Source organism: Talpa europaea (genome assembly GCF_964194135.1).
Source record: "Talpa europaea genome assembly, chromosome: 8".
Classification (NCBI taxonomy): Eukaryota; Metazoa; Chordata; class Mammalia; order Eulipotyphla; family Talpidae; genus Talpa; species Talpa europaea.
The window spans coordinates 89181225-89204919 of NC_140075.1; the positions used below are offsets into that span (position 1 = coordinate 89181225).

The 23695-nt window shown below is 35.8% G+C and overlaps 1 protein-coding gene across 1 annotated transcript; it reads left to right on the top strand.

The window, feature by feature from the left end:
• Window positions 1–673: 673 nt before the first annotated feature.
• Window positions 674–21726, top strand: PCNX4 (pecanex 4; the record flags this gene model as incomplete). Its single annotated transcript, XM_084240785.1, has 10 exons — window positions 674–1362; window positions 3864–4043; window positions 4138–4652; window positions 4918–5018; window positions 5137–5259; window positions 6250–6610; window positions 15853–15956; window positions 16469–17508; window positions 17846–18032; window positions 21475–21726. 10 exons carry the CDS (start codon window positions 674–676, stop codon window positions 21724–21726), a joined length of 3552 nt encoding a protein of 1183 aa, XP_084096911.1.
• Between the last annotated feature and the right edge of the window lie 1969 nt (window positions 21727–23695).

Consider the following 23695-nt stretch of genomic DNA (forward strand, 5'->3'; position numbering starts at 1 on the left):
ATAATAACTTAGTATTTCTGTTTCTGTTTTCCATTTCAATTTCACTATCAATTCAAGGAAATTAAGAGAATATCCTTATTTTATAAAGTAAGGATTGGCAAACTAAGGCCCACAGGCTAAATCTGGCTGACAGCCTATTTGGGTAATTGTAACAGAGACCACATGGTCCACAAAGCCTAAAATATTTACTATCTGACCCTTTACAGATAAAGTTGCAGACTCTTGTAAGAGAGGAAGAAGTTAAAAAACAAACAACCCAACTCTCAAGAAAATGATTGGTTAAATCACTGGCAGATTTGAGTTGAAAGTAATGACTTTTTTTGAACTTTCCTGTAACCTTGAAATTTTAAAAAAGTGAATTAGCTTAAAATCTAATTTACATATTAAAGCTTATATCAATTAATACTGTATGAGATTATTTTCGAGTAAAATAACTTAGCAAGAACTTGTTTTGTGCCAACCTTATGTTAGAAAGTGGGGAGAAGCCAGAGAAGTAAAGTTATAATAAATCCTCTTGAAACAACAAACTAAGGAGATAAAATAGAGTTATCAGGAGACCCTCCTTCCTGCAGTGTTTTGAGTATGACATTTTCACATAATGACTTGTTTCTTTCTCTTAGAGACTGCTGTGTTACAGAAGATGATGTGACTTTCAGAATACTGAGTGAGAAGAATGAGTCCAGATGTGCCTTTGCTGAATGATTACAAACAGGACTTCTTTCTGAAGCGCTTTCCACAAACTATTCTTGGAGGCCCCCGTCTCAAATTAGGCTATTGTGCCCCTTCTTACATATATGTTAATCAAATTATCCTTTTTCTAATGCCATGGGTGTTGGGTGGAATAGGAACACTTCTGTACCACTTCAGCATCCTGGAGGACTATTACACAGCAGCACTTTCAGGTGGACTAATGCTTTTAACTGCATTTATCATCCAGCTCACAAGTTTATATGCAAGAAGCAAATCAGTAACAGTAGAAAGAATGCTAACTACAGATATCTTGGCAGAGGAAGATGAACATGAATTTACAAGTTGTGCTGGTGCTGAAACTATCAAATTTCTAATTCCTGGCAAGAAATATATAGCCAATATTGTTTTTCATTCTGTTCTTGCTGGATTAGTATGTGGTCTTGGAACATGGTATCTGCTCCCAAGCAGAATAACATTGCTGTACAGCAGTGTGGGAGGCACTGCTCTGCTATTTGTTTTTGGATGGTTGACATTATGTATAGCAGAATATTCATTAATTGTAAACACAGCTACGGAGACTGCGACTTTCCAAACACAGGATACTTACGAAATCACTCCTCTTATGAGACCTCTTTATATTTTTTTCTTTGTTTTCGTAGATCTTGCACACAGGTAATAAGCTGTCAAATACTTTATAACTTGCTTTTTTTAAGCATGCACAGTAAAAGCGCTCTTATTACTATTAAAAGATGAAAGTCATCAAGAACAAACCATTGAGTGACCAGTTGTTTTGATGCTTAATACCTGAGGACTAATCTCTGTTAGACATTCATTCATTGAAGCAGTAATTCAATTATTGAAGATAAGAAAAATGAACAAAGTTTCAATGTTGTGTTTTGCTTTAAATAGTGCCTATGAATCTATGACAAAATCTGCCTGAAATCTCTGAAAAGAGGTAGAACTGTCATATGAGGGAGAAATAAAGAGTTTAATATTGATACATATGAATATTATGCACAGATTGAGTGAATTTAAGGTGACTAGAATAACATCTCTAATTTTGTTATGACTATATAGAAGAATGTTGGTTTTTAATCATTTTGCTACAAAAGAAAAATAGAAAATGTTATAACAAGATCGATAATTTCTTTTGCTTGTCTCTCTAAATCTGACTTTGCTATCTCTGTTTCCTTAGATTGCAACTTTCTCTTTCCTGGGTTAGTGTTTAGGTAGAAATGTACAGACATATTATGGATTGAATGTTTGTGTCTCCTCAAAATTCATATGTTAAAATCCTCACCTCCAATGTGATGGTATTTAGAAATGGAGTCTTTGTGGAGTAATTAGGATAATGAGGTGGCACCCTAGTCTGATGGGATTAATGTCCTTTTATAAAGAAATACTAGAGAGCTTGAGAGCTCTCATTTCACCTTATTAATATAGAGCAGAGACAACTCTATTTAAGTTAGGAAGAGAGTTCTCACCAGAACCCAACCTCGTTGACACTCTGATTTCAGACTTCTAACCTCTAGAACTATGAAAATAAATCTCTTGTTTAAACTGTCCAGTCTATGGTATTTTGTTTTGGCAGCCCAAGATGGCTAAGATTTTGATACCAAGAGGAGAGGTACTCCTGTAACAAATACTTAAAAGTAGAAAAGTGCCTTTGGAACTGGAAAATGGGTGGAAAGTGGTAGAATTTGAAGTGCATGCTAGAAATATGGACATTATGGGCAATTCTGGTGAGGTTTTAGGCAGTTTCCATGTTAACTGGAGCTAAGACAGACCTTATTCTAAGTTGGCAATGAACTTGGTTGAACTGTTTTCTATTTTTTTATGGAAAGTGGAACTTGATACAGAGGAAATTGAATATATAGCTGAGGGAATTTCTAAGCAAATTATTGAAGGAACAGTTTGATTCCTCCTGGCTGCTTATATTAAAATATAAAAAGAGAGAAATGAATTAAAGAAGGAACTAAGTAGAAAGGAACTAGAACTTGAAATTTTTGGGAAACTGCTGGCTTATTCATGTCAAAAATGAGAAAGCATGTTCTGAAAAGAACACTGAGGGTATGATTAAACTATTCAATAGAGAGTTTATGGAGATATTCCAACAGAAGCACTGCCAGTTTGAACTGAGCGGGGATAGAGAAAAGACAAAATGAACAAACACTGTATCTTAGATTTGACAGGAAGAGGGTGATAGAACAGTTTGGCTTAAAACATGTACTATTCTTTTAGCAAGAGGGAAAAATTACTCCCAAAATCTTTGAGAGATTATCAGGGCATTCCCTTGGTTTCAACAAACTAGAAGTCCTCTGCTGGGAGTTGGGGCTGGTACCACCCTGCAAAGCAATGGGGCTGGACCCCCAGCTACAGATGTTTGGGTGACATTGCTGAGGACAGAGTAGGAAAACAAAGAGACTTGAGATCTAATAGAATCCTCCTTGCTAAACTTTGGACTTCTTTGGAATCTGCCACCTCTTCCTCCTTTCCTCTTTCTCCTTTTTAGAATGGGAATTTCCAGCCTATGCCTGTCCTACCATTTTATTTTGGAAGCACTCTGCCCTTGGCAGAGTTACTTGCAATTTCTTATTTAAACATTTTAAGCTCTAAAAGAATCACTGGTAAATATTTTAAATTCTAAAAGAATCATTGGTAGAAATTTACCTTTGTGGTTTGGACATTCAGAGGAAAAATATTTTTGCCTTGGGATGAGTTGTTCAGTTTTATAAATCCCTAAATTCAGTGTTATTCAGTAAATTACTTTTAATTACTTCTTTCCACACTTGAATCCACATATTCTTTAAATGCTAAATTTGTACACAATAGGGATAGTTGCTAGTACAGGGGAAGAACAATGTTCACAAAATTCATCAACTTAAAGTTGAATGGTATATAGTTAGAATTTTCAGCCATCACCACTATCTAATTTCATAACATTTTCAATGTCCTCAAAAGAAATCTCGCACACATTAATAATTATTATCTATTCCCATTCTCTACTCCCCACCCCCTCCCATTCTATGATCTTTTGCAAATCAGGATTAGGAGCATTCTGTAAGTGTTCTTCTGTTGAGGCAAGGGTATGGTAGTATGTGGATTGTTTTTTACTAGAAATATCCTCTTCTAGACATTGTTTTCATGATTTTGTTGTTTTCTTTTTCTTATAGGTTTATAGTAAATATACCAGCATTAGAACAGATGAACCAGATTTTACATATTTTGTTTATATTTTTACCCTTTTTGTGGGCACTTGGGATTTTGCCCCCACCCGATGCACTTTTCTTATGGGCAATGGAACAGGTTTTAGAGTTTGGCCTTGGAGGCTCATCTGTGTCAACCCACCTCTGGTAATTAATTTAAATATTAAAATTTCACGTGATTTATTCTTAAAACACATCTTCTCTTTTCAAGAAAGTTGTTTTTTCTTTTTTTCCTCTGCAGGTTATTAATAATGTTCATCATTTCTGCTGGAACAGCTGTAATATCGTATTTTATTCCCAGCACTATTGGTGTGGTTCTTTTCATGACTGGACTTGGATTCTTACTGAGTCTTAACCTAAGAGAGATGGGTTTTGTCTTCAAAAACAGTGTGATCGGACACCGAGTTGGAACCAAATCTAAGGCCTTACCTATCGGTTCAGAAAAACAGTTTACTTGGAAGGAATGCCTTTTCTACATTACCATATTAGTCTTGGCTCTCTTAGAGACAAGCTTGCTGCATCACTTTGCGGGTTTCTCAAATATTTCCAAAAACAATCCCCAGGCTGTTGTTAGCTATCTTTTGATAATACTACTTACAATACTGTGGATACTTAGAGAAATTCAAGGTGTCTATATCTTTGGAATTTTCCGAAACCCTTTCTATCCAAAGGATGTGCATACCATGACGTTATTCTTAGAAAAGCAAACAAGGCTCATGAAGATTGGTGTTGTGAGACGGATTTTACTAAATCTAGGTAGGAAGATAAAATCTCCTAATCTTGTATTAAATCTAGGTAGGAAGATAAAATCAAACCTGTGTACAAAAATATTACAGAATGCCCATATTTATGTGTTATCTGTATAGAGTGTTTTTTTATGTTTTAGTTTGTTAATTGGGTTTATAAAAATTAATTTACTTAGATATGCTCATAAAAGAGTCAGTGGCCAAAATAAAATATGGTGGATGGGGTTACTTTGCCTTTATTAAATTTGTCTCTTTTTTTTTTTTTATTTTCTTAGTGTCACCTTTTGCTGTGCTAGCATTTCTTTCATTGGACAGCTCCTTACAAAAACTCCATTCTGTGTCTGTCTCCATTGGATTCACAAGAGCTTTTAGAATGGTAATCCTAATATTTGCTTATCATCATTTTCCTATTGCTAATAACTGTGATTTTTGTTTAATAGTTTGCTTACATGATAAAATTCTACCTTATAAAGGAGATAATTTGTGTACTGTAGGTATGGCAGAATACAGAAAATGCTTTATTGGAGACAGTCATTGTATCAGCAGTACACTTGTTTGTCTCCAGTACAGACATGTGGTGGAACAGAAGCCTGGATACAGGAATCAGACTTTTACTGGTAAATATATGTTTTAGCAGCCTTATTGAGATATATTTCACATACCAGAAAATTCAAAGTATACAGCTGAATGATATATAGTTAGAATTTTGTAGCCATCAGCACAATCTAATTTTAGAATATTTTCAACATCCCAAACCTCATATACATCACCAATTTTTCCCCATTCCCAATCTCTATCCCATTCCACCCCCCAAACCAGCCCCAACAACTACTCACCTACTTTTTAATCTCCCTGGATTTGCCTATTCTGGACATTTCACATGAACAGAAGTATATAATAAATGATGTTTTACATCTGGTTCCTTTCATTTATATGTTTTTCAGAGTTCATCCATTTGTAGCATGTATCAGTGTTTGACTTTTTTAAACAATTTTTTTAGTAGCATTGGTTTATAATAACATAGGTTTCTGGTGTACATCATTATTAATCAACATTTGTAAATTCTAATTTTAAGTTTACTACTAAAAGCCTAATTCCATCCTTAACCATATAATTGACCCCTTTTATATATAATTTACTCATGCCCACTTCTTTTTTATTGCCAAATAATATTCCTTAGCATGACATACCACATTTGATTTATTCATTTATCAGATAATAAACATCTGGGTTAGTTCTACTTTTTGACTATTACAAATAATGCTCTATGAACATTTGTGTACAAACTTTTGTGTGGACATATGATTACATTTTTCTTGGGTATATATATCTAGGATTGGAATTTCAGTCGTAAAGTAACTATATTTAAAACTTCAGGATATTGCCACACCTTATTCCAAAGTGGTTGAAATATTTTATTCCCACCCAGCAATATATGAATATTCTAATTTCTCTGTACCCTCTTTGAAACTTACTATTATCTGACTTTTTCATTATAATCATTCCTAGTGGGTGTGAACTGCTATCTCTTTGTGATTTTGATTTGACCATGAAACTTCATGAAAAGTCTTCCATAATAAAAAAAAAGTCATTTTATACTTCTACAGGTTGGCATCCTACGTGATCGTCTGATTCAATTCATCTCTAAATTGCAGTTTGCTGTGACTGTACTTTTGGCATCATGGACAGAGAAAAAACGTCGAAAATCAACCACCAGTTTATGTATACTCAACATTGTCTTCTCACCATTTGTGTTGATCTTCATAGTTTTTTCTACTCTTCTTTCCTCACCCTTACTTCCACTCTTCACCCTTCCTTTGTTCTTGGTGGGGTTTCCCCGACCAAATCAGAGTTGGCCAGGAGCAGTGGGTGCCTCAGCCTGTGTGTGTGCAGATACAATGTACTACTACCAGATGGTCCCAAGTTTGATCACTGCACTGCAGTCTGCTATGGCAGCTGGAAGTTTAGGTAAGTGAATGGATTGTGCATAAGAAAATCCTCAATAATGTATTGAAAGTATAAAAAATGAACACGAAGGAAAAACTCTTGATCCTGTCCTATACACATTTAAATACTTTGATGTATATGCAGAAAGACTATGTATAAAATAGAAGTATATCTCTGTTACTTATTTTGAGGTAAAATTATAAAATAAAAATACCAAAGAAAAACTTCAGTAAGGTGACTTGACAATTTTTTTTAATATTTTCTTGAATAAAATCAGATTATCGTCCCACCATTGAAATATAATAACATCTTATTTCCAAAAATTTCTGTGAATGTATAAGGAGTTTATTGTCAAGTAAATGCCATAAAGAATGAACACTAGCTTTACATAATGTCAGACTGTAGAGCTTAAAAGAGTTTACTCATATCTTAATAGTTGTATTGCAATTTAAATAGTCTGACCAGTGACAGGGCATAACAAAAATTTTGGTTAATAATGAGTAACCTCCAAAAATGAAATGCTGTGCAAATATGAGTAAGAAAATACATTTTTGACAAGAATGAACTAATTTTAGATAGTTTTATAATTTCATTGTGTATTTACTATAAAATCAACTATATTATACTTCTCAAGGCTAGCTTTCAATAAGGTACAAGCTGATGCCAAAAATGTGTTGTCTCCTACCAAATGCTTTAGCCCCTGAAATTTGTTTTAGAAATGTCTAGTACCTTCCTGGCAAACTAATACCAAGCAGAGTAGCAATTTAAAATAAAAGTTTTAATCAAATGCTTACTTGAGTTATGCTTTTCTAATTTTCTATTATGTGAGATAATTTAGGAAACACTTTATCTTTGTAGTACAAATTTTTTACAAATAATCATTAATTAGCATTCATTTTTTTTTCTGGGTAACAAATTAGGCTTTATATGAAAAGGAATTTGTCATAGGTTTGTTTTTTTTTAAATAATAAATTTTATTTTTATATTCCCCCATACAATTGCAAACCCCCCATTCTGGCCCCAATCCCTCCCCTCCCGACCCCCACCCCCCAAAAAGTGTCTCTCGTTCATAGTTTTTTGTTGATTTTGATTTTCACTTTCTTATACTTATTCATTTTCCTGGTCCCTTATTTAAGTTTTCTAGATTCCTGCTATGAGTGAGACCATCCGGTATTTTTCTTTTTCTTTTTGGCTTATTTCGCTGAGCATGATCCCTTCCAGCGCCATCCATGTTGCTGCAAATTGCATGTGATTATCTTTTTTGAATGCTGAGTAATATTCCATGGTATATATGTGCCACATCTTCTTGATCCAGTCATCTATTTTTGGGCATTTGGGTTGTTTCCAAAGCTTAGCTATTGTAAATAGTGCTGCTATAAACATAGGGGTGCAGGTGTTCTTTGGAATTGATGTTTCTGTGTCCTTTGGGTAAATACCTAGGAGTGAAATTGCTGAATCATATGGAAGCTCTATGTTTAGTAGGTCCAGAAATCTCCACACAGCTCTCCATAGTGGTTGGACCAGTTTGCACTCCCACCAACAGTGTAGAAGAGTTCCTTTTTCTCCACAACCTCGCCAACATTTGCTGTTGCTAGTTTTTTTAATATGTGCCATTCTCACTGGTGTAAGATGGTATCTCATGGTAGTTTTGATTTGCATTTCCCTGATTACAAGTGATGTTGAACATTTTTTCATATGTCTGTTGGCCATTTGCATATCCTCTTCAGAGAAGTTTCTTTTTAGCTCTTCTGCCCATTTTTTGACTGGACTATTTTCTTTGTTGTTGCTGAGTCTCATCAGCTCTTTGCAGATTTTTGTGATCAGTCCTTTATCATTAGTGTTGTGTGCAAAATGTTCTCCCAGTTGGTGGGGTTTCTCTTTGTTTTTGTTATTGTCTCTTTTGCTGTGCAGAAGCTCTTTAATTTGATGTAGTCCCAGCTGTTTATCTTTGTCTTCACTATCACTGCTTTGGGTGATGTGTCTGTAAAGATGTCTTTGATATGCAAATCACGTAGTGTTTCGCCTATATTTCCTTCTATGTATTTTATGGTTTCAGGTCTTATGTCTAGTTCTTTAATCCATTTTGAGTTGATTTTTGTATATGGTGTGAGGTAGTGGTCAAGCTTCATTCTTTTGCATGTAGCAACCCAGTTTTCCCAGCACCATTTATTGAACAAACTTTCTTTGCTCCATTGCATAGTCTTTGCTCCTTTGTCAAAGATTAGTTGACCATAAATCTGTGGGTTTATTTCTGGATTTTCTATTCGATTCCATTGGTCTGTATGTCTGTTCTTGTTCCGATACCATGCAGTTTTGATGATTATGGCTTTGTAGTATAGTTTGAAGTCTGGGAGTGTGATGCCTCCATTCCCTTCTTTTTTTTTCAGGAGAGCTTTGGCTATTCGGGGTTTTTTGTGATTCCATATGAATTTCATCAATAATTGTTCTATTTCTTTGAAGAATGACATTGAGATTTTGATTGGAATAGCATTGAATCTGTATATTGCTTTTGGTAGGATGGCCATTTTAATAATGTTTATTTTTCCAATCCATGAGCAGGGGATGTCTTTCCATTTCTTTGTGTCTTCTTCTATTTCTTTTAACAGTGTTTTATAGTTTTCTTTGTATAGGTCCTTTACCTCTTTTGTTAGATTTATTCCCAAATATTTGATTTTTTTTGTTTCGATAATAAAAGGGATTTTTTTTTTGATTTCTTCTTCTTCAGATTTATTGTTTGTATATAGGAAGGCTACTGACTTTTGCATGTTGATTTTGTATCCTGCCACTTTAGTGAATGTATTGATGAGTTGAATTAGTTTTTCTGTGGAGTTTTTGGGATTCTCTATGTATATTATCATATCATCTGCAAATAGTGATAGTTTGACTTCTTCTTTTCCTATTTGGATTCCTGTATGTCTTTCTCTTGTCTTATTGCTCTGGCTAGGACTTCCAGTATTATATTGAAAAGCAGTGGTGAGAGTGGACATCCTTGTCTTGTTCCAGATCTTAATGGAATTGCTTTCAGCTTTTCACCATTGAGAATGATACTGGCTGTTGGCTTGTCATAGATGGCCTTTATGATGTTGAGGTATGTTCCTTGTATCCCAAGAATTTCAGGGCTTTTATCATGAATGGGTGTTGCACTTTGTCGAAAGCTTTCTCAGCATCTATTGATATTATCATATGGTTTTTATATTTCTTTTTGTTGATGTGTTGGATAACATTGATTGATTTTTGGATGTTAAACCATCCTTGTGTCCCTGGAATGAATCCTACTTGGTCGTGGTGAATTATCTTATGGATACATTGTTGGATTCTGATAGCTAAAATTTTATTGAGGATTTTTGCATCAGTGTTCATTAGGGAGATTGGCCTGTAGTTTTCCTTTTTTGTGTTGTCCTTATTCGGTTTTGGTATTAGTGAAATGTTGGCTTTATAGAACGTGTTTGGTATTGTCCCTTCCTTCTCAATTTTTTGGAAGAGTTTGTGAAGGATAGGCACTAAATTCGTCTCTGAATGTTTGGTAGAATTCATTTGTAAATCCATCAGGTCCTGGGCTTTTGATTTTGGGGAGGTTTTTGATTACCATTTCAATTTCGCTGCTTGTAATTGGTCTGTTTAGGTGTTCTATTTCTTCTTTATCTAGCTTTGGGTGATTGTAGAGTTGTAGGAATTTGTCCATCTCCTCTAGATTGTTGAACTTGTTTCCATATAACTGTTCATAGTAGTTACTGATTATTCTTTTGATTTCTGCTGTGTCCGTTGTGATTTCTTCTCTTTCATTTATGATCCTGTTTATTTGTGCTTTCTCCCTTTTTTCCTTTGTGAGCCTGGCTAGGGGTTTGTCTATTTTATTGATATTTTCAAAGAACCAACTCTTGGTTTCATTGATCTTTTGGATTGTTTTTTTAGTTTCAATTTCATTTATTTCTGCTTTGGTTTTTATTATTTCTTTTCTTCTATTAGTTTTGGGGTTTTTTTTGTTGTTCTTTTTCTAGATCTCTGAGCTTCGAGATTAGGTTGTTTCTTTGAGTTCTTTCTTGTTTTTTGATGTGAGCTTCTATTGCTATATATTTTCCTCTTATTACTGCTTTTGCTGCATCCCATACATTTAGGATATTGGTGTCCTCCTTGTCATTCAATTCAAAGAATTTTTTAATTTCTTCTTTGATCTCCTTGTTAGTCCAGTGGTCTTCCAGTAGTGTGGTTTTTAATCTCCATGAGGTAGGATAGTTCCTTGCCTTCTTTTTATGGTTTATTTCTAGTTTGATGCCTTCATGGTCAGAAAAGATGGTTGGTATGATTTCAGTCTTGGTGTATCTGTTGATGTTTGTCTTGTGCCCCAGTATGTGATCGATCCTGGAGAATGATCCATGTGCGCTTGAGAAAAATGTGTATTCCGTTTTTTTTGGGTTTAGTGTTCTATAGATGTCTGTTAAGCCCATATGCTCTAGGTCCTTATTTAGAGCTTTAGTTTCTTTACTTATTTTTTGTCTTGTTGATCTATCCATTGTTGATAGTGGTGTGTTGAAGTCTCCCACTACGTATGTGTTTTCTCTGATGTCTGTTTTCAGAGAGGACAACAGTTGTCTGATATATTTTGGTGCTACTTCGTTTGGTGAGTATACGTTAATGAGTGTTATTTCTTCTTGAAGTATTGTCCCCTTGATCATAATGTAGTGACCATTGGGGTCTCTTTTTATTTTTTTGAGTTTGAAGTCTGTTTTATCTGATATAAGTATAGCTGTTCCTGCTTACTTTTTTGGTCCATTCGCTTGTAGGATTGTTTTCCATCCTTTAACTTTGAGCCTATTTTTATCTTTTGTAGCTAAATGTGTTTCCTGGAGACAGCAAAAGGTTGGGTTTTGTTTCTTAATCCAGGCTGTAACTCTGTGTCTTTTTATTGAAGAGTTTAGTCCATTTACATTTAGAGTTAATATTGATATGTTAGCATCTGTATTTGCCATTGTGTTTGTCTTTCCTTTGATTTTATTTATTCTTTTAATAACTTTTTTTTTTTTTTGGGTCTTCTTTTGTTGTTATTCGTCCCTCCGAGGTTCTGGCTTTAGGATTCCTTGTAGTATTTTTTGGAGTGGGGGTTTAGTCGTAATGAAATTCCGGAGTTTCTGTTTGTCTGGGAAGGTCCTTATTCTTTCTTCATAGAGGAAGGAGAGCTTTGCGGGATAGAGTATTCTTGATTGGCATCTGTTTTCTTGGAGTCTGTTGACTATGTCCCTCCACTCTCTCCTTGCCCGTAGTGTTTCTTCAGAGAAGTCTGATGTCAGCCTGATTGGTTTTTCTTTGAATGTTATCTGTTTCTTCCCTCTTGTCAGCTTCATTATTTTTTCCTTGTCCTGGATTCTTGGGAGCGTTACTATTATGTGTCTTGCTGTATTTTTCCTTTCGTCGTGGAAGTTTGGTGTTCTTCTTGCTTCTTGTATATCAATTTTCAGCTCCTGCTTCGCATTTGGGAAGTTCTCTTCAATTATCTCCTGGAATATTTTCTCTGTTCCTACATCTCTCTCCTCTCCTTCTGGGATTCCTATAACTCTTATATTTCCTTTCCTCATGGAGTCAGATAGTTCCCGAAGTCTTTCTTCATTCTTTTTCCTTCGTACTTCTCTTTCCTTTTCTGTTTTGGTTCTTTTTTTTTTTTTTTTTTTTTTTTTAATAGAGGCATGCTTTTATTTATTTATTTATTATATTTGTTTGTTTTGTTTATACATGCACTGGGTACAGTCAGAAGCGCGGGAGGGTGAGAGAATTCACCAGAGCCAGAGTGGGGAGCAGAGCAGGCAGAAGGACTGAAGTACACTGCTGAGGGGAGCAGCGGGTGGCAGGAGAGGTCTGCGCACCATGTGGGATCCTCCTCCGGTGGCCGGGGAGCAGCCGGGGATCGAACCAGCGCCGCAGAGGCCGCGGGCAGCTTCGCAATCCAGCGCTCAACCGCTGCGCCACCGGGGAGGCCCTGTTTTGGTTCTTTTTATTTGTGTCTTCAAGAGTACTTATTCATTCTTCCATTTCATCTATTCTGCTTTCATTGCTTTTCCCAGAGTTCTTTAGTTCCTCCATTAATTCTTTGATCTCCTGCATTTCTTTTACTTCCCTCTTTAGGGACTCAATTTCATTCTTCTGACCATTGTTTTCCCTCTTTAGGGACTCAATTTCCTTCTTCTGATCATTGTTTTCCTTTATGACTTCTGTCACTTTTTTAATCATGGCAATTTTAAATTCTCTTTCTGGAAGGCTCAGAAGTTCTTCCAAGTTACTGTCATTGCAATCTGGGGGGTGGTTTTCTTTTTGTGGTGTGCTTCTTTCCTGAGGAGTTGTTAGGTTGCGTGTGGTTCTTCTACTCCCTACTGTCTGTTTTCTAATTTGTCGTATGCATTGGGACACTGTGTTGCTCGGACTGGCCGGCATCTTGGGTGAACTTCTCTGCTCCCCTCTGGCTCCTCCAGGAGCCATCTCTGGCTTCTGGGGGAGCTTTCTGCTGGTTTTAGGCAGTCTTTACTGAAGAAATGTCCCTGATCTAAAATGGCGAAGCGGGACGCAGTCCCTGTGCATCCAGTCTCAGTCACACTCTTCTGCGCGCCCGGTCTGCCCCGGACGTGGGTGCCTTCTCCCTCTGTGGGCTCAGACTGCTGGTTGGAAGGGGCCTGGCATGGGCTAACTTCCCAGCTGGCCACTGGGTCCTCCAGAAGCCTTCTGCCCTTTTCAAGAAGTCTTTTCTTAAGAAATTTCCCTGTTATATGGGGTGTTAGTGACTTTTTTTTCTGGTTGCTAGGTGGCGCCAGAGATCTCTCCTATTGTTATTGGGGGGCTGCTTTTCAACGCCCCCCCCGTGGGACAGGGAACAGAGTGAGAATGGTAGGGTAAACCTAAACGGCTTTGGGGTGCTGTGTCTGCCTTGTGCCCCCCCCCCCGTCGTGGATAACCCACGCCCCAAATTTCGTGCCCCGGGTCTCAGTTCCAAAGCCCTCAGGTCCAGGACGTGGGCTGTAGCCCAGTTCAGTGGTGCGGGAATGGCGCCTTTTGCACCCCGCTCCCGTGCCTGGGCACCTGGTTCCTGCTTACTCAGTGAGGGACTTTCACCTCAGTGAGGGCCTCCGTGTGTCTCTCCGCAAGCCTAGGTCGCAGGCGCGGGGACCTGGGCAGCCGCGATCCCGATCCGCGTTTGCTTTTCAAGCGCGCCAAGCGCGCCGCTTTTCCGCCAGGTCTCCTCCAGAGTCTCTTTGTTCTCCAATGGCGCCCGGAGCCGTTCGCTCACCGCCGTGGCGAATCCTGCAGGGTTCTCCACAGCTCCCATTCACGGGGTGTGGTGGCTGCAATACTTCCTTTCCACTCACAGTCCCGCTTGCTGCGTAGTTTGTTCTTGTTGGTCGTTTTAGTTTGTTGTTTTCCTCCTCTCTGCTGGTCGGAGAGTGCCGACTTTGTGGGCGGGGGAGGAGAGCAGGGTTCTGCGCTTTCCTCCCTTCTGGTCCTCTTTTATGGCCACTTTCTTCTTCAGGCAGTTTGCTGGAGTCACCCGTTTATCTTCCATGTCCCAGTTCTCACTGGGACCTGCTGCTTTTCCTCCCTATTAACTTTTTTTAATGGGAGATCTTACTCGCAGCGTCTCCTCGCCGCCATGTTGCTCCGCCCTCTAGTATTCATTTTGAATAACGCTTTTGGGGACTATTCTACACTGTTACTTTTTTCCAGTTCTAATTAATTTTTTATTATATAACGCAATGCTAGTTTTTAAAATACCTGTGAGTGTAAACTGACATCCTAAATAATAAATACTTTAACAGTTAGATAGAAGCTATACTGTATTATCAAATAAATTACATTCAACTAAGAAGTACATTATTCCTGGTAGGGAGATGAAAGGAAGGGTGAGGTAATATCGAACAAACATCTGGTGAAAATGTAAAAAGTTGAATATTGTCAAAAATTGACTAGGGCATGGGAAAAAGGAATCTCAAGTCCTGTTGGCAGGGAATTAAATTCATATAACCACCTTAAAGAGTATTTGTGTGAGTAAAGATTTACATATCACACAGCCCAGGGGTTAGGATTTAGATTGCATGATCCAGTGATTCCAATTCTAGAGAAACTCATTCACATTTATTGTAGGAGTCCCCAAGACCATTCCCAGATTTGATGATCTACTGGGAGGACTCACAGGACTCAGTGTGCAGTTATTCTCATGGCTAAAATTTGTTATAAGAAATGGATGCAGAACAAAACCAGTGAAGGGAAAACTCACAGGGAGTAAGAGATCAGGTATAAGATTCCAGGCCACCTCTCCCAGTGGAATCACACAGAATGTGCTTAATTCCCCAGAAACACACCGTAACAACTTGGGTGATAAGTGACTATCAGGGAAGCTCATTTAAGACTCAATATCTGAAGCTTTTTTCAGGAGCTGGTATGTAGCACCCTGTGCCTAGCATGTACCAAAAATCTAGACTCCCCAAAAGAAAGCAAGTTTAACGTGAACTTCATCATTTGAACACATTAAGCACAAACATATACTTTTTCCCAGTTTGGGTAGTAAGAACCCTTGAAATACAAGTTCCTATATGCCAAAGGCCAACTTTGAAAAACAGATCTTTCAAAAGATAATAATAGTTTTGTTACTCTTTCTGTACAAGCATACTTGTACAAACATACTTGCACAAAGATAATTTCTGTTGCATTATTTATAATAGTGAAAATTGGGAACATAGGAAATGTATGTTAGCAGGGAAATGAATATTCAAATTCAGCTAAATGCATACAATGACTTCTCAACAGCAATTATGAATGACTGAGCTGTTTGCCTTCAACATGGGCAAATCTCAGCAACATAATGTTAAAAGAAAAACTAAGTTCTAAATGTTTGTACATTATGGGTAAGTAGCACTTCATGTAAATTTTTAACACCACAAAATGTTTTAAATCATTGATGTGAAATTGTTTTATGTATTTAATACTTTACTAATATGGTTAATGGGTATTTAGGATTTTATATAGCAGGTAATAATTTGATGTTTCTCTGGAAAAAAAATCCTTATATTCTTGTAATAACTATAACTTTTCTCTTCCAACCATTCTTTTGTAAAGAGCTTAATTTAATGCCTCACGATATGCAATGAATAGTTGTTTCTATTCTTGACATAATAAAGGGTGGAAGGAGTTACAGATCAGCTCCAAGTGTGTTATCAATTTTGAAGATTCACTTGACAAAATAAAACAAGATGAACAATGAATTCCTTTGTTTTTCTAATTTTTTTTAGGTCTCCTCTTACCTGGATCTCATTACTTGGGCCGTTTTCAGGATCGTTTAATATGGATAATGATTTTAGAACGTGGCTATTCTTACTGCTGTATTAACATTAAGGTCAATGTGCATTTGAAACCTCGCATTTTTATAGTATATGCATAAATTTTACCTGATATGTACACATCAAATATTTAATAACTCAGTTTGGAAAAAAAAAGTCCTTTTAATTGTGCAAATGCCTAAGTACTTTAATAGCATATGTCCATATGCACATATTAATAGTAGGCTAATATTGATTGTAGAATAGAACATCATAGAACATAATGAAATATCTGTCTCTTTTTCTTCCTGTCCTTTTATCCCTATCTAATTGAGGATCTCAAAAATGTGACTCAGTAATGTTTTTTAACTCCAATTTCTAGTGAAATATTATAATTTCTTTTAAAATGGTAGCATTGTTTCTCATCAGAGTATTAAGTGCCATTAAATTTGACCTTAAGGTGTAGCTCTTGAGTTAAAGAATTTTTTTTTTTCATATTTTTAGAGCTCTGTGGAAATTTTCAAAACTACTTGCTTTTCTCTGCAAAATAAATGATCATAAGCCCAAGTATTTTTTGTTTCCTCTTTAGGGGTTAGAATTACAAGAGACATCCTGTCATACAGCTGAAGCACGAAAAGTTGATGAAGTTTTTGAAAGTGCCTTTGAACAAGAAGAATATGCAGGAGTATGTTCCATTAACGAACACTTTGGAAATATCTTGACACCCTGTACTGTTTTGCCTGTGAAAACATATTCTGATGCCCGGAATGTCTTATCTGGGATAATTGATTCTCATGATAACTTAAAAGAATTTAAAGGTGACCTTGTGAAAGTACTTGTGTGGATACTTGTTCAGTACTGCTCCCGAAGGCCAAGTCTGCAGGAGACTGTCCTCAACACTGAAAATAAAGGGAAAGCATCTCTCATAATCCTGCCTGCTCTGAACACTTCACCACATACCCAATCCTCAGATGACACAGATAGTTTAAATTCAGAAAATTTTGATGACTGGTCTGATGATAATATTTTTGGTGATGAGCCAACTATTCAAAAAGGAAAAGAAGAAAAAAATCAATTGAAAGGTTTCCCTAGTATAAATTTGCCTATTCCAGGATCCATTAACTCACAGATAGTTGATAACCATTCTATAGGCACAGTTCCTGAAAACAATCTTTATAAAACAGTCATATTGGGATACCCTGCTGTTGACAAAGGAAAACAAGAAGACATGGTATATATCCCTCTCATGGAGTTCAGTTGTTCTCATTCTCACTTGTTAAGCTTACCTGAAGAATGGACATCTAACTGTTTGCCTAATTCCAAAATGAGAGAGATGAGTTCATTATTTCCAGAAGACTGGTACCAATTTGTTTTAAGGCAGTTGGAATGCTTTCATTCACAAGAAAATGCCTCAAATGTACTAGAAGAAATTGCAAAGGACAGAGTTTTAAAAGACTTTTATGTTCATGCAGTAATGACTTGTTATTTTAGTTTATTTGGAATAGACAATATGGTTCCTAGTCCTGGTCATATTTTGAGAGTTTTCAATGGTGTTTTGCCTTGGTCTGTTGCCTTGGATTGGCTCACAGAAAAACCTGAATTGTTCCAGCTAACCCTGAAAGCTTTCAGGTAATTCCTTTTTATTACATGTACATTTTAGCAAGGTCAGGAAAATGTAGGGGTTTTTTATATGTAACTGAAAATACGCCTTCATTTTTAACTTTAAAAAATAATCATTTTCCTAAAAATGAAAAAAAAAAATCTTAGTATATATCATTGTATCAAGTACATTAATTTGTACTTCCTTGTTTTATTTTTCTTTTACTGCATTCATTTTTCCCTCATCTTTTTATCTGAAATATGTATGATTTCAGTGCAGTGTCTTAAAAATGTTTATTGAACAAATCTATTTCATCTGGCAATGTGATTTACAGAATCTAAAATTCTTTGTTCCTCCATTTTTCAGATATGCTCTGAAACTGATGATTGATAAAGCAAGTTTAGGTCCAATAGAAGACTTTAAAGAGATGACTACCTACCTTGAGGAATATGAAAGTGACTGGTACATTGGTTTGACATCTGATGAAAAGTGGAAGGAAGCAATTTTACAAGAAAAACCCTATTTGTTTTCTCTGGGGTATGATCCTAATATGGTAAGGTTAAAAATATTTTTTAAAACATTTTCATATATTAACCTTTAATAATGAAAATCAGTTATAAAGTGTTTGAACTAAATGATAGTTATAACTTTCTAGATAAGGATATATTAATTACATTCTAAGGCATGTATTATCATGAATTTATGGCCAACATAGTCCAATCCTAAAATGATTCATTTATTTTTTTACAAATCTCATAGCTGATAAAAAAATTTGTGTAGCCACTGTATAGCAACTTACCTGTAAGATAGCCAAGTATATGTATTTCACGGTAGCATATTTGACTAAATGGGTTGTATTCCTATCCCAAATTCAAGTGTATGAATTATCACTTTGGATTTGATTCCTAGAAGAAAAATTAATTTGTAAATGGCCAAGTATTTCTTTTGTTGACATCTATATATTCTATTTGAAGCAAATCTGATGGGTGAAAATAAGTGATGATTTTTCCCCTAAGATTTAGTGCTTTTTCTCATTGCTTATAAAGTTATCAAGTGTGGTCCTTTATTTAGGTTTTCTAAACTCCTGCTACGAGTGAGACCATCTGGTATTTTTCTTTTTCTTTCTGGCTTATTTCACTGAGCATGATCCCAGCATATATAAACCAGAGACACACTATGGTGGGGGGGGGCAGGGAGTGGAGGGATTGGGGTCAAAATAAGGGGGGTGCAATTGTATGGGGAATATAACCAAGATGAAAATGCACACCTTGTGCAAAAATGAAAAATGATGTAAGAAATATATAAAAAAAATTTTAGTTCATATTTGTGAAAAAGATTTGGAAGTGAATGTTGTGTAGAAATTGTGATTGAGGTTTTGAGTTGTCACAAATATTGCAGAAAAAAATTATAAATTCAGTACTGAAATCTCTAACTTCTCTCTATGAATAAAGTATTCATTTTTACATTAAAAAAAATCAAGTATGCACAATATAAAGATTCAATGTTACAAGCCTATGCAGGTTCCACACTTGGCCTTACCGTATAAAGAGCTCCACAGATGTACTCCTCAATGAAAATTAAAATTATTTTTTTTAAAAAATAGCCATTTAATATCTTAGAAATAGTCCTAAGGGCATATAAGCAAATGAAGGTTCTAGATCAAAACTGTGCAGTCCAACAAGAGAAAAGATATGAATAAAAAGGAAGAGAGCTACACAGAAATGTAGGACACCATTAACTGCACCTGCATACCAATTAGTGTACGGAAGGAGAGAATAGGGCAGAAAAATTATTCAAAGAGATAATGACGAAAACTCCAAATATATTGAAAAACATTAGTTTACACATCCAAGAAACTCAGTGAACTTGAAGTAGAAAAAGCACAGAGGAGAAATGCTGAAAACCAAAGAGAAACTCTTGAAAATAGCAAGTCAAAAATGACTTCTAAATTTTATGGGAATTCTAATTACATTAATAGCTGACTTGTCATTACAAACAGTGGAGACCAGAGTACACAAAATTCAAATAGTTTTTTAAGAAAAAGTCATCAAGCAAGAATCCTATATCCAATAAAATGATCTCTTTAAAAAACGAAGGCAAAATAAAGACATTCCTGGATAAACAAAAACTAAGAATATCTGTTGCTAGTAGACCTGGCCATGAGACATACCAGTGGAGTTTTTCAGGCTGGAAGTAAATGGCTCCAGATAATAATGTGAAACCATTAAAAGTAATTGTGTAAAGTAATATGTATATAATATATTGTTGGACCTATAACATAAAAATACAAAGGAATCCTTGTGAATAAAGTATTAGACAAAAATAATTACAGATGAGGGCCTCCTCTGGTGGCGCAGCGGTTGAGCACTGGGCTGCGAAGCTGCCCGCAGCCTCTGCAGCGCCAGTTTGATCCCTGGCCACTGGCGAGGGTCCCACATGGCGTGCAGACATCTCCTGCCATGCCCACTGCTCCCCTCAGCAGTGTATTTCATCAGTCTGCCTGTTCTGTTTCCTGCTCTGGCTCTGGTGAATTCTCTCACCCTCCTGCGCTTCTGACTGTACTCAGTACTTTTATAAATAAATAAATCTTTAAAAAAAATTACAGATGATAATTTGAATATACAGGGATAAAGAGAACAAGAAATGATAAATAAGTTAATGTGGCAAAACAATAAATATGTGTTAGTTCTCTTGACCTCTTTTAAAGACATAAACTATAAAAATAATTGTAACAATGTGTTATTGGACTTGTATCCAGAAAATCAAAAGGAAGCATCAATTTTACATGAGTTTAGACCAGATGGACTCAATAGACATACACTGAATATTCCACTGGAAAGCAGAATACCCATTCTTCTCAAGTGTAAAAGGAGCATTCTCTCAAGATAGATCATGTTAGGCCACAAAACAAATCTTACTAAATTTGAAAAGATTGAAATCATATTAAGCATATTTTTTGGCCACAATGGTATGAGATATAAGTCACTAATAAGGAAAAAAAAACTGGAAAATTCACAAATATGTGGAAATTAAACAACAGGCTACTGAACAACCAATAACCCATGAAGGTTTCAAAAAAACAAAAGTACCTTGAGACAAATGAAAATGGAAATACAACATAACAGAATTTTATGGGATGCTGCAAAAGTAATTCCAAGAGGGAAATTTATAGCAATAAATGCCTACCTCGGGAAACAAATATCTCAAATAATCTAAATTTTACACCTCAAGGACTAGAAAAAAAGAAGTCCAAAGTTAGAAGATGGAAGGAAATGACAAATCAGACTAGAAATAAATGTAACAGAAACTAAAAAGATAATTAGTAATAAAAATCAGTGAAACATTAAGAGCTGGTTCTTTGAAATGATAAAATTGCAAACCTTTCGCTAGACTTAACCAAGAAAAGTGAAAGAGTATTCAACACCAGAAATGAAAGAGGAGACATTATCACCAATACCACAGAAATACAAAAGATCATAAACAATTACTAAGAACAATTATATGCCAAAAATTTGGACAAACTAGAAGAAATGGATGTTTCTAGAAACAACTTTCCAAAACTGAATGGTGAAGAAATAGAAAATCTGAACAGTGATTACCAACAAGTTTGAATCAATAAAAACCTCCCAACAATATGATTTTATCCCAATAAATATTTTTAATAAGAGCCTATTGTGTAATTTTTCACTGACTAGTACTTAGGGTTCATGCACTGCGGAAGTCAGAGTGAGGGGATAGAAAGGAAAGGAACTGAGATTTTGTTGCGCTGGTTATTGAATGAAATGACTGTCAGAGAATTTCTTCTCATATCTATTCGGAGTCACCAAATAAAGGTGATTCTTAATTCTGAAAATAAGTAACTCGTGTACATTTATATTTGCCAATTACAATGGACTTTTTCCTCCACAGCATATAGTTATATATGTTTATATAAAATATAAAAGTTTTAATACAATCTTTTTTCCCTTCCCCACCCCTCTTTTTATACTTTAAAGGGAGTTTACACTGGGAGAGTACTTACCCTTCAAGAATTATTGATCCAAGTTGGGAAGTTAAATGCTGAAGCTGTTAGAGGTCAGTGGGCCAATCTTTCATGGGAATTGCTTTATGCGACAAACGATGATGAAGAACGTTATAGTATACAGGCTCACCCACTACTTTTAAGAAACCTTACAGTACAAGCGGCTGATCCTCCCCTGGGATATCCAATTTATTCTTCAAAACCTCTCCATATACATTTGTATTAGAGCCCATTTTGACTTGTAAATGTATTATCAAGTAAGATGTTTTTATTTTTTCATTCTAGAAAAATATCAGTGTGAGTCCTCAATAACTTCACTGGACTTCCCTCTCTGCTCTCACAAGTCAGATACCTGAAAAAAGCTATCTTAATGGTTAAAAACAAAAAAGTTAGAACTAGTTGGCCAATATTTGTGCCCTATGGAATGCGATAGGCTTTGGTATATATAAAACATTTATGTAAGATTAGATAATGAATTTGTTAATGCTTTCTTATGTATAATAGGTGACTTGCTTTATAGAAGCCAACAACTGTGTAATTTTTACATATTTTATATACATATCAGTGTTTCTAAATAATGATAATGGACACTATTGAAGGTTATATAATGTATATATATTTATTTGCAATATTAAATTTTATAGTATTTTTAAACTGTGTGTGATTTATTTTTAGTCAGAATATTCTCACATGAAATACTCTTTTTTTCATAAACTTCATAAAAATTAAAAAATTTCATAAAATCTCTAAATTTAGGAATTTCTCAGCACTTGGTTCCAATCATCTTTTTCTGTATTTGCCATATAGTCCCATTCACACCCAAGATCTGAACTATCATCAATCAGTGTTCAAATATACCTACTTAACTCAACCTCTCTTCTTAGCACTGAACCTTGTATGTCTAATTTATTTGTTATTGTTATCTGAGATATTCAAAACTGACTATTGCATTTTCCCTAAGACCTGTTTTACTGACTTCACATTTAGTGGTAAGTAGGCAAATCACACCAGTGATCTCACAGAGAACAAATAGAAATGTTGGATAAAATAAGTTTAATATGCCTACATATCAGAGAAACAAAATACAGTGAAGAATTACATCACCAAGGTACAAAGCAGAATGAGACTTGAACTCAGCATTTGCCAATTCAGGAAGAGATGGTTGAGAGAAAAGCTAAGTAACACTTTTGTCAGCCTTACTGATGAGTTAAAGGGACAAAAATTGGAGTCCAGGGTTCTCCTGTGAAGGAGGAAGGAATCTTAGTAACAGACCACACATTGGATTAGGATCTCCAGGACTATATCCTAAATTTAAGGGTGAAAAAAAATGATCTCCTCAATCTCCTCAATCCCTAATGTTCTCTTCCCCTCCTGGAAGGTTCTCCCCTTTTCCCTCCCGTTAGGTTAAAAAACAAAAACAGGGCCTCCCTGGTGGCGCAAGGGGTTAAGTCTCAGCACTATGACGCTATCAGCAGCCATTGAGGCATGAGTTAGATCCCTGGCCAGGGAGGTGACCCACATGGTGCAGCAGACCTCTCCCTTTCTCGCTCACTGCTCCCCTCAACAGTGTATTGTAGTACATCTGCCTGTTCTGCTCCCCACTCTGTCTCTGGTGAATCCTCTCACCTGCCCTCCCTATCACACACATACCAGCTCTTATATGCATAAATAAATCTTAAAAAAAAAATCTCTCCAGGAGTCAGATGGCCCCCATGTGTCTCCTAGAGATATCTCCTAGGTCCCAGGCAACAGCTAAGAAGATAGTTACTTCAGTATTTCTGGCACTTTGGGCTTAATGTAAGGGCCAAACCAGACTGTAATTATTTGAGCTTCTTAGGGAAATGAGACATCTTATTATACCTTAGGTTCAGAGTAATTAGACAAATTGCTATAAATCTAGTTCTCAGGTGTATGAAGAATCTCAGGAAGTTATGGCTTCATACAAGAGGAATGAGAAATCCACATAAGTTTTATTTACCCATAGAAATGAAGAAAACTGCTATGACAACGTTCAGCAAAGAAGTGAAAGAGGAACTTCCTAAATCTGATAAAGGGTATTTTCAGAAACCTACAACTAATAATAGTTAACAGTGAAGTGTTGAACAGTCTCCTTCTGAGACTGGAAATGAAATATAGGAAGCATTTTCACTGTGTCATTCAACTTTGTCTTGGAGTCTTGGCCAGAAAGAATAAGA